The sequence below is a fragment of the Diadema antillarum genome, unplaced genomic scaffold, assembly GCF_040938485.1.
Source record: "Diadema antillarum isolate AM-2024a unplaced genomic scaffold, OU_Dant_1.0 scf00000019, whole genome shotgun sequence".
NCBI classification, from domain to species: Eukaryota; Metazoa; Echinodermata; class Echinoidea; order Diadematoida; family Diadematidae; genus Diadema; species Diadema antillarum.
This window is the reverse complement of record NW_027270908.1, coordinates 1096637-1109525: the sequence shown is the minus strand read 5'-3', so window position 1 is coordinate 1109525 and position 12889 is coordinate 1096637. Positions and strand designations below refer to the sequence as shown.

Here is a 12889-nt window from a genome sequence, read left to right as displayed (position 1 = left end):
GAAATATTGTTTGCCCCCCCCCCCCCACCCTTTGTGGAATTCCTGGATCTGCTCCTGATAATACCAATAACCCTGTTGACCTCTGACTTCCTTCCCCCTTTAGGTCTTTATACATTTTGGGTGTATATTGGCTAGATACTACCATTTATATAAATTGCAATGAATTGCACCAATTGTTATAGTAAAAAAAGTATATTCATAATGATTTGTCTAGGCTATAGATACACTTGTACCCATAGATGTATATAGATGTACAGCTGTACATCAAAGCCACTTTGAGGATATCACTTAGTGCACTGTCTGTCTTCATTATCATGCTCATGAAATGTAATAGATGTGGGCCTAAACCACATAAGCTCCTGTCCGTTAATCAGTGGATAAATCTATAGCTTGGAAAGAAGAATGTCGTTTGCAAGATGATAGCAGACGTAACTCTAACAAGACGACTTTGTCGTTTTATTTTTACACGGGATCCCTCTACCAAGAATCAAAAAATATAGTTCAAGATCATGAAAAAACAGTTTAATGAAATCAATGAACCAATTTAGCAGATCCCAAATTTTGTTACAGATACAGTTGATGTGATATATCAATTGATAAAACACAGAACCTATGTTATTTAGGCATACATCAAGTTTATCCTACTGCGCTGCAAGAACTCCTGGAGGATGTTTCACAATCTTAAATTTTAAGATTAACTTAGAGTTATGGTGTGCTGTGTGTGTCTTCAATGGTATATCATGACTTCCAGATGAAACTGACAATTTTGGAGAATTTTTTCATGCAGGCATTTTAAATACAACAAAATAAAACAAGGGACAGAGGAATTTTCTGTAAATTTTATCATAACGAAATGGATTCTACAAAAAACCCAAACAAACAATGAAGAGGGAAACCAATGCCATACCATAATTTTACGTCAATCTTAAAATTTGAGATCGACTTAAAATCTTGTGAAACACCCTCAGATAAGCTTATAAACATAGTACAGTGAACAGCTGAATGACAAGATGCGTTTGTAGGTCTTTGGATGATGCTACAAGAAATGCTCTAATGTCTAATGGTATAGGCCTACAGTAATACTCCATGATATAGGAGTTGCACTGGTGAATGCTCGGTCTCCTAATGTTATTCATTTTTGTTTCACGTGTTGGGATTTGCAGAAGAAGAATATCTTTAAAAAGTTTTGCAGGTATACACGTAGGGCTACTGTGAGTGTGTTAGCGAGATATTAGTAGTAATAGTTCTGTTATACAAACAACGAATGTCTTGACCAATAAGTGCCTTGTATACACTCAGCAAGGTACTAGTAGTAAATGATTTGTTGGTGAATTGGAAACCATCACGTATGGCATCGACGCTCCAACCACTCAGTCAGTCTTCCGATTCTAAAGCAAACCTTCGTTTGTATATAATACAGACGTTACCAAACAAAGATACAACTGTAGTAATGGACGTCGTACCTCCCGTTGTGTATTGAGGATGTTCGACGAAAGTATATTTGTTACCAGTCTACCAACTGTCATTCCCAAATATGGCCAATAATAATGGCAGTTAACTATAGCCAACGAATTTTAGATGCAAGGTATGTTATGTGTCCTTAAGAAAGTTTCATGAACCTCGGTACCATCAATGTATTTAGAATTGTATGTTTTTGTAACTTTCCATTTTTGAGCGCATTTGGACATATTATGCACTATGTGTTATGCCACATAACCGCTGTTAATTATCATCATTATTAATGGAGCGTGATTTTATACATAAAAGTAATTCTGTCAAAGATAGGCCTACTAAGACATAATAGTAAAGTTCATTGACTGCGAATCATTTGCAATGCATGACATATAGCTTTGCAGTATATCCTGATCTGCGTGAACTGTAAAGCGCAACTTATCACATTTTACATATAATACAGACCGAGCCTATCATAGGAACAACCGTGTTGAAGAATCTATGATTTGTGAACGTACAGGGTCAACGCACTGGATCAGTCATAAATCATAGCCTCACTTCAAAGAAAACAAAAAAAAAAATTCTTTGTGCGTTATAGTTCCGTTATTTCCGCTTTCCACCGGACTATTTAACCAGTGTTGCTTTTAAATCTTGTAAAATACGCACGAACACCGTAGAAAAATATATGCTATTATCGTCGCCATATTAATAATCTTTTATAGGAACGATTAAAGGAAATGTAACTCAATAATAATAGTTACTAAAGTGGCTGCAGGTAGCAACTGGTTACAGGTTGTACGTGTATTACATGTAGCCGTAGGGATGTAGGCCCTACTTCACATAAGAGGTCAGTCGGGGACATAAAACCAATTACGGTACATGTGTGGCGCCTTCCTGACTATTTAATGATATTGTTTGGTGACTGAAGTAGTGGCGTTGACAGTGGAGGTACAGACTGTATTATGAATACTCGATACATCAAACCATAGTGGGATCGACTGTATCATCGTCATTGCAGTGCATTGTGCATATCTCGCACAGATAATATAATAGGCAAGGTGAGTGGAGATCGCTTCTTATCAGGTACTTTGGTCATACGATACCATTACAAGCACAACTGCCTTTCAAGTTTGACAGGTCGTATAAAGGTTTACTACGCAGAAGCCCGTGTGCGTGCAGACATTCTTAGTAGTAAACGTATATCAAGATAATGGTTTGCTGTTTACCATGACATATGGAATGTGACACATTTAGATTTTCTTCTCATCCTTACATGTTGTACATGACATGAAACACGCTGTCGATTCTCAGAATCCATAGTGACTGCTGCAAGCTCTTCTTTGGTGATTAACTCTATCTGTGCCAGGGACTTCAAACAGTGTGTACAACGCTATGGAGTTTCCTCTGTCAATTGGTACTCAAAGCACTGAAAGGGTTAACTGGTGCGTGCAGACGACCGGGAAAGTAACATGAGGGACGATATTGGTGATATAGCCATCAATTTCATATGTTTCATGTCATCACTGCAAGTTGTTAAGTAACATGTCGATTTAAGAAATTGCGGCGTTCGAGTGATAAATTGTAATCTGAAATTTCCGAGTTCGTAATGGACAATTTCTGGCAGTCAGACACTTAGAAGTCGTGAGGAGTAACTTGCAAAGGGACGTTTATTTTCAACTCCTGCGCGTAGATTTACTCGTCAAGTTTGACGATATATCGTTTCAGTTATTTGAAGTACAGGTGTTTTGCCATTTCTATACCTCAGAGTCATCTCTCTGGCACTAACATGAACAAAAAGTGTTGTTTTTTCTCTCTGTCTCTCTCCCTTTCCGGTCAATCTCCCCGGCTTGCCCCCCCCCCCTTTCTCTCTCTCTCTTACTCTATCTATCTTTCCATAAAAAAAAAAAACTATTCATGTAGGCCCTAATATCACACACACACACACACACACACGTCATGTATATATATATATATATATATATATATATATATATATATATATACATATGTTATATAATACGTATACATATGATAATAATATGTATACATAATATGAATATATATATATATATATATATATATATATATATATACTCCTAGATGGGTCATTTGGAAGACATTTCCATTTGTTTTATATGCAAATTTTAAAATACATGTTCAATGGCAATTTACGCAATGGAGACACGAAAATTGTCTCCTTAATGACCAGTTGTCTCCCTAATGAAGACACTTCCCCCCAATATGTCTCCCTAAGGTGCCAACTAGGGATATATATATATATATAATTTCATTCATGATTTGTTTTGTTTTTTACCTAAGTGAATTAAGTGACCTTACCCCCCCCCCCCCTACTATGACGTCCGTGCCTGACGGAGGGTGGGGCTGGATGGTGGTGTTGGCGGGCTTTTTCTGCAACTTCCTCAACGCGGGCTTTGTGCAGACGCTCGGCGTCTACCTGGTCGAGTGGCAGGACCACTTCGGAGTGGGGGCGGGGGCGTTGGCTGCGATCTCCAGCGAATTCAGCTGTATCAGTCATCTAGTCGGTAGGCTAAATTCTCACACATACGCCCAATGTAAAGAAATTCGCCAGATACATGTAATGAAACAAACAAAGTACAGGACATAATTGATTTACAGGGGCGGATCCAGGAATTCCGTAAAGGGGAGGCGCCTTTATAGAATTAAAAGGGGGCGCACGCCTCCCCCGCCATTTTTCTCTTTATTTCTTTTGTTTTAACAAAAAATAAAGAGGGGGCGCGCGCCTGGTGCCCCCCTAGATCCGCCACTGATTTAGATATGTACATATACCATGATTTGGCAGTTTGTCTTTCAAGGGATCTATGTCTTACCAGTTCCGCTATTCTGTAGATCGTTCTTTTCCATTTTCTGTAATTACTTTTACTGTAAGTATTCTTGTATTTTCATTTACCTTTTTGTTGGATGAAAGCATAATTGAATTGAATTGAATTGAATTCAATTCAATTCAATTCAATACAACTGAATTGAATGAATAAATATCATCAAATCACTATTGATTCAGTGTTCGGGATCCAGGTATCCCAACTTGTTTGATTATAGGCCCATTGTATGTTGGTGGCCCTTTAGTGTGAAAATCCACTCAATATTTCGATGAGCGTTAATGGATAATGTGAAATCTACAATATAGATTAGTAGAAATTCAATTTACGTATATGGTACATGAAAGCACCAAATTCTGGGATTACGTCAATGTCAAAAGGGGTTGAATGAAATCTTAGATTAAAGTAATTGCAGAGCATTGAAGAGAATGAAAATACAAACCATGGCATTCCAAACAAGGTATACTCGATAATATGATGTTCGTTGTCTCCGTCTTTCAATCACGTTGAGTTCGTTATTGGTTGTTTTTATTTTTGTTTTCTTTGGCTTCCATTGACAGGCATCCCAGCAGGAGCCCTGTGCAGCCGTTATGGTTGCCGGCGAGTCGAATTATTGTCTGGTTTCATCGCCACATTAGCAACATTTCTCGGAGCGTTCGCAACAAAGCTCTGGCATCTGCACCTTTTCGCCATATTTACCGGTATAAGAACAGACACATGTCATGTTTTTGGGAGTATTCGTGTATAGGGAAATACATGGATGACAGAGAAGGATTTTTAGTGGGGTTCTAAAGAAGAACAGTTTGGTCAATACAACTCATACCCCCGTTTTACAGAGATTTGTTCTCATCGGTCTTTCGTCGGAAGCAAAGTTTGTTGCTTCCGGCCACTCACCGAAGTATATCGGATGCCAGTCTGATGAATCCGACTTGTGTTGGTCGACTAAAGAAGTCAGTATCAGACATGCCGGGCGCGATCCGATGAGGCAAGATCGTCCGATGAGGATCATGCACAACGTACATGGCTGACACTGAACTGATAGTCGACCATCACAAGTCGGATTCATCAGACTGCGATCCGATACACTTCGGTGGGTGACCGGAAGCAACAAGCCTCCGACTGGAAGTCGGGAGTCTTATCCACTATGCCACAGCGCCCTCTATATTTGTCTAGTGTCGACTTTGGAAAAAAAGTCCATGAGTCATACAGTCCTCGAGTCATTACACTTGGCAATAAATAAGGCCCATGAGACCGACATTAGATCACGAGGCTTGTAGGTCTCGTGGGTCTGTTTGTTTGTTTGTTTGTTTGTGTTGTTTTGTGTTTTGCTTAGTGTCGAACTCGGAGGCCTTGTTTGCCTGGTTTCGAACGCATGGGCCTTTTTTTCATGTATGTTATCATGTCTTTGTATTTTTATGGTTGCATATTGAAAAGATGGTAAAGAGGTGAATCAAAGTGACATGATGACTAATGGAGTTTATTCCTATTTCCAGGCATTGGCTACGGAATGGCGTTCCCACCTCCAATTGCTATCATCAGTCTCTACTTCAAGAAGCGGCTTGGTCTGGCGAACGGCCTCCTCTACACGGGCATAGGCGTAGGAATATTGGCCATGGGGCCCCTCCTCGCAGTGCTGTGCAAGACTTATGGCTGGGAGGGTGCGCTCCTAGTACATTCCGCACTCACAGCAAATACTCTCGTTTGCGGCGCTCTGTTCAGACCGTCGAAGTTGGAAAAGCAGTTATTGCTCAGGACGTTGCAATCAAAAAGTAGGAGGAAGAAATTCATAAAACATGACAGAAAAGATTCCAAAGTTGACAGCGATCGACCCCGTTCGCAACGACGTTGCCTGTGCCTGTCATCTTTTGTAAATGTTAGTCGTACCTTCGGGCTGAAGGAATTATTACGCAACATTCACTTCGACATTTATCTCCTCAGCACATTTCTCGTGTTTACCGGTCAAGCGGCATGTGTAATGTTTATCCCTTCAAAGCTTGTATGCGATTTAAATGTATCCAACATCCGAGCTAGCTTTGGACTAACTGTCATGGGTATCTGCATCACAGTATCTAGCCTGCTTCACGGACCGCTTCTGGACTGCGGGTCCATTTCTTCCATAACGCTTTTCATCTTCTCCGTGGGCGCCATGGGAACTAGCGCCCTCATAAGTCCCCTTGCGAAGAGCTACGCCGGGCAGCTTGTCTTGGTGGCGCTGTTCGGGACTGGACAGGGAATAGTTTTCCCCATGTTCAATCTGGTCTGTCTCGAGTTTGTCCGTATATCCCAGCTACCGCTCGCCATTGGGATGGTGGTCGGTCTAGGAGGAGTCGGCGCGCTAATTGGCATTCAACTGATGGGTAAAAATGAAATTTAATTATCGATGAATACTAATATTAAGGATATTTCTGAATACATTCAATCTTGGAAACCAATTTCCTGTTGTCATGTCAGTTTATCCGAGTAGGCACTACTCAGCAAAACCCAGTTTATAAAATGGTTTGCAAAATCAGCAATTATGACATAATCAAGCATGTATGAAATGATTTCTAGGGCTAACAAAAATTCAAATCAAATCATTTTTGAAATGAAGCTATAACAGAGTAGTTACAAATAGGCCTAACAGAGAATCAACGTCAATTACACACGGTCGGGTTAATATCAAATACACAATGTATTTTCTGCTGACGTTAATCTCAGAAATAATAGAAAAATGGTGGATGAATGTTAAAGTCGAGATTTTGAGGGCTTAATCTCAACATTTCAGTTAATTTCATCAAATTGATGGGGATCGTCTTTCTGTGTGTTTTTTAACCTTCTTGTCGTGTACAGGGTTATTGTATGACAAGACGGGCTCTTACGACCTACCGTTTATCCTCGCTGGTTGTGTCCAGTGGTTGGGGGTCCTGATTTTGATATTGCTGACCAGGTGCTTCAGATGGGAAAGACCAAGAGAAAAGGCGCCAAATCAGAACGGCGAAACGAGCGAAGGCGCAAACACCTCGCGGCCAAGCGATTACACCGACAAGTTGTACGATCACGTTCCGTCTGTAGAACTTACTCCCACTCAAAGTTAAGTCAAGTAGAACGTAGACCTAATGTGCAATTATCATCAGGCGCGCCGGAAGCAGTTTTGGATTGGGGGGGGGGGGCAAATATTGGAGGGGGCTCACGATAGACCTTATGTTACACAATATACACATACACACACATACACACACACACACGCACACACACACACACACAAACACACACACACACACACACACACACACACACACACATATATATATATATATATATATATATATATATAATGCATGGCGTACCGTGGGTCGAGACATGGGGGGGGGGGGTGGGCACCTTGTGGAAGAGTACTTTTAAGGGTGTGTATGCTTGAAACGACAAGCACTGTCAGCAACATCAGGAGAATTGCATAACAATATAATGCGAGCGAGCGGAGCGAGCTTGAAAATTTTGACATTTTACAGTCCCAGAACTGCCGTTTGTAGCTATATCTTTCGCTTTGAAAAATCAAGGAGGGGGGATCAAGGGGGGGGGGGGCGCACCGGGCGCAACTGCTGGCAATTACTGGCAGCAACATTGGGAGAATGGCATAACGATTCAATGCGAGCGAGCGAAGCGAGCGAGCTTGAAAATTTTGACATTCTACAGTCCAAAAACTGCCGTTTGTAGCTATGTTTTTCGCTTTGGAAATGAAGGGGGAGGCGCACCGGGCTCAATTGCTGGCAATTACTAGCAGCAACGTTATAGAGAATGGCATAACGATTAAATGCAAGCGAGCAAAGCGAGCGAGCTTGAAAATTTTGACATTCTACAGTCCAAAAACTGCCGTTTGCAGCTATGTATTTCGCTTTGGAAATAAAGGGGGAGGCGCACCGGGCTCAACTGCTGGCAATTACTGGCAGCAACGTTATAGAGAATGGCATAACGATTAAATGCAAGCGAGCAAAGCGAGCGAGCATGAAAATTTTGACATTTTACAGTCCCCAAACTGCCGTTTGTAGCTATATTTTTTTTTTCGCTTTGGAAATTAAGGGGGGGGGCGGCCCAGGCGCAACTGCTGGCAATTACTGGCAGTAAATTCTCTTTTACAATGGCATAACGATTAAATGCGAGCGAGCTTGAAAATTGTGACACTTTTCTGTCCAAAAACTGCCGTTTGTAGCTATATTTTTTCGCTTTGGAAATTAAGAAAGGGGGGGGGGGGGGGCGGTGCGGGCGGGGTTAAAACTATTTTCCGGGAGCGCTACCTACGTCAGGTGTCACGTTAGTAACAACTAGCGGTGGGAGAGGGACGTATGGAAGATTTTTTTTTCCCGGGGGGGGGGGGGGGGGCACACGTATAAAAATTACAAAACAAGGAAGAATTTTTAAAAAGTTGCTTCAAAAGGAGGGTTGGCATGGGCCAGTTGTGCCCGCCTCTAAATCCGCCAGTGCTTAAAGGTAACATTTTGATATTTACACGATTTTCCATAGCCAAAGGCCTCTAAAAACGGCAACGGTTACCGTTAAATGCGGTTGAGATAATCTGCTCACACGCAACGAAAAACGAATGTCTAAACATTTATGAGAGTTAGAATTACTAGTCTTAGCTAATAAATTTCCCTATTTGTATTATATATATATATTAATCTATTTATTTATTTTTTATTTTTTATTTTTTGGGAGAGGGGCTTTTTGGGGGGGGGGCAAAAATGCGTTTTGCCCCCCCCCCCCCCACTTTTTGGATTGGGGGGGGGGGGCGGCCGCACCCCCCCCCCCACTTCCGACGCCTATGATTATCATGTTATATGTTGATATCTGATTAAGATGACAGACATACGCATATGACGTGTGTGTTGTTTGTGTGCGAAGTGGCTTCGATTTCATAATTTGGAAACATTGTTGGATTTTGAAAGAATATTTCGAAGGATTATAGAAATAAACATATTAATAGTGACATAGCTTGTGATTTGGACGTTAGCAGCAGAAATATAAACGCTTTTATTTCACGGGTTTTACCATGTAACTCCCGTAAGCCTGCGTTCGTAGTTTAGGAATCTACACTGTGTAGCGCATACCGGTAATTAGATTCGTCCACACGCCCAATAGCAAGATTCCGTATACAAACATGCGGCGAAGGCTAATTCAATAATGACAAGTCAAGTAAAAGATATATCATGTTACTTTGTTTGTCGAAATTGCTACCTATCAGATGCAGGTCATGCGTGCACACAGTGGAGGGATATAAAAGCATAAACACATTATCAGTAATAGTTGAACGTTGCGCAACCTTCACGAAAAACAAAAATATTACGGTATTGATGCAACATCAAATTACTACCTGGTTATTTGATAGTACCCAATCACCATCATTAGAGTGTTGACTGAATTAAGTTTTTATCATAGGTACCTGCGCACTGTACGTGCAATACGCATATGCATTTTAGTGTATGTGTGTATACTAGTATATCTTATACAAGATTATAGTAGTGTTTTAACAGTATGAATCCCAGGGTCCTCTTAAAGCACGTTGTCAGTATTACTACCTCCTATCTTTTATGTTTTATATAATATTAGAAGTACAACTTGTCATCGCCATTGACAAACAATTTCTTTCTAAAATATTTTGAGTTAGTTGTCCTTCAAGGCTTACTAATTTGAGGAGCTGACGGACAGGGTTTGGATAATCTCAAAATTTAATCTGTTACCTCTAATAGTTCATCAATCATTGTAACATTTTAGTGTCTAAAGCTGTACATCTTATTATGTGAGGTTAAATACATATTCCATATATATATATATATATATATATATATATATATATACACTTTCTGAAAACAGTGATGCCTTTAGGAAAAGACCTAAATTTCTCATATTACTCGATACTATTTTCTGACTTATTCTTTTTTTGTCATATATTTGATTGACGAATGTTTGGAAGTTGTGAGTATTCTATTAACAGTGTAATTATTCACATAATGACAATAATACGTCATGATTACTGACTTAGGTTTATTTCCTTTTCTATTGCAATACTGCATGAATGAATATCACAGGAATAGAAAAAACAACACACACAATGATAATATGTCAGAAACGGGGTAGGAACTACTATAGAAATCTTTGCAGCAGGATTAAATTATATTTCAGACAAAATGGTGACTCTCTTTTACTGACTCTCATATCCTTCAAAAGAAAAACCATAACAATTTGAATTACATTAACCTTCAACTAGGACTATTTTTACACAATCTATATTCACATTGTGTTTGCTGGACCTCAATATTGGAATAACCTGTGCGATAATTCAAAAGCATCCCCAAGTTTAAGTTCTGTTAAAAATGATTTGAAGAGGGAAAAAAAACTTTTTGATTATTTACCAGAATCTCTCTGAGTCATGTCACCACAATTAATGTCTTTTTAACATCATGAAATCAATCCTTTAGTGGTGGCAAAGAACTGAAAAAAAAATCCAACTTCATTTTCTGTTAAAATCAAGAGATCACTACCGAGCGGCTTTAACGGTCCTGTCATCCATTAACTCTCGTCTTATTATAGTCTTCTATCTTTCATTTTTTTAAACTAGCTTCTTCACATCGCGTAATCAGGGTTTTTTTCCCTCTCTCTCTCTCTCTCTTCCTTCTCTCTTACTGTATGGCAGCGACTTAGCGTAGGGATTTGTCGAGGGCGTTTGTTTCGGGTTAGTTAGGTTTCCATATCTTAGTTTCTTTTGTAATTCCACTTTTTATGAATAACAGTATATCAACCACATGATTTCTGTATTACATGTGGGAGAATGCAAAGCACCTTTTTTTTTTTTTTTTTTTTTTTTTTGCATTCCTCCCAATTTCCAGCATCTATCTATACTTAGAATATTCTAAACTTATCATCTATTATGTATATTCGATGTATAATTTGTGTATGAAATTTTTGTAAAATATTTGTATATTTCCGTTGAAAATTGAAAAAAAAATGAATGAATGAATAAATGAATAAAGGGCACAAACGAGCGTGTGGTTCTTGAACTAACGTCAGCATTTACTGACGTTGCTGTTCAGATTTCACTGTGATAAAATGCATTTCAGATGAATGAATGAATGAATGAACGTGTTTCTTCGTTGATCTGGATCAAATTTCCATTAATCTGGATACAGAATTACAGACGATCATTTCGGTATTTGTTTATTCTGTTATTTTGTGGCACAGAGTGGATGACCTTGTGATGTAATGCGACGAAGGATAAGATTTTCCGTTGATAGATATATCAAGACGGCTATTCCACACCTTCATTATTGTCATATAACAATGTCATGAAGTAAAATTTAACAAAGCATTCTACGTTAATGCCTGGTCTAGATTTATAGTGCTGCTTTAAAACGTAAGTATTCATACGCATGGAGGATTTGTGTTTTTATCATTTTTTTGATTAGACACGTGGCGCTCAGCTATGCCGTAAGTACAGTGCACCATGAACAAGACCGCAATGACCACCAAATCGAGCGTGGCGGTGAAGCAAACTAAAGCCACAGAAGCTTTCAAAGAAATGCTTTACCACATTCAACATTTTACAATCGTGTTTCTAGAATGGCAATGATTCCTATGGTATTTTATCTCATGGACATCGATGACCAGTCTCAAGGAATTCACGGAATTTGATGTAGCTGTCCAAGCAATTTTTCGCAACATGTTGATTAGAAATCCGAGAGAAATAACAAAGGATGTCTTTGACCCGTACATCATATTACAAAGTACACAATACTCACAGTTCATGTCAGAAGTTTATTTTTTATCGTTGTGTTTATTATCATCTTTAATGCGGGAAAAAGGTCACAAAATTATAAAATAGAATAAACTTTAAAGAATATAAAAAGATAAGCCTAATATGAATGCAACATCTTAAACAGGTTTATGTAAGTATTTACTTTCATACAGATTATAGAATATCAGGTATCGAAATTGTACACCTTTGTTTCAATTTTGACCTAATATTTCAAAAACTGTACGTCTGAGGCTAAGAATAAGAGAAAATACGAACCCACGAACTTACCAAATTGAAAGACAGGTTATTCGAAATAGCCCACTATCTCACCAACACTGCTCACACTCCGCAGTTCTTCCATCGCCTCAGAAACACATTCATACACCCACGGGCCTTACACTCATACCTGACACGTGCCATAAAAGTTCCTAAACACATCCTTGTATCTTTAAGTCCACCCATGCAAGATCTAGTCGTGCAAGAGAGAAGAAAAAAACATGATCATAAACAAACTTGCAACAACTGACCGAAGGTTGCAGGATTTTTCGTTCGATACTATTAGTCATGATCTAACTTAATTTTCCTCTATTTGAACAAATGAATAATCATGAACATTTCTCCACCTATGAAGAAACCTTCAAATTCTTTCACATCAATGAGTTCCTTATGGGATTGCTTATTTAAGTATTGCCTAGATGATGAATGCCAACAACAACAAAAAATCCTGTAAAGAACTTTTTTTTTCAAATGCATTCTTCAGCTTCTCTTACCACTCACTTTCAATCACGTATTTTGATGTGTGAAGCAATAGCCTAAC

At 39.1% G+C, this 12889-nt stretch overlaps 1 protein-coding gene across 1 annotated transcript; it reads left to right on the top strand.

Moving 5' to 3' along the window:
- Positions 1–3805: 3805 nt before the first annotated feature.
- LOC139728477 (monocarboxylate transporter 13-like) lies at positions 3806–7384 on the top strand. Its single transcript, XM_071639419.1, has 5 exons — positions 3806–3995; positions 4871–5011; positions 5804–6079; positions 6377–6667; positions 7140–7384. Exons 1-5 carry the CDS (start codon positions 3806–3808, stop codon positions 7382–7384), a joined length of 1143 nt encoding a protein of 380 aa, XP_071495520.1.
- Positions 7385–12889: the final 5505 nt, after the last annotated feature.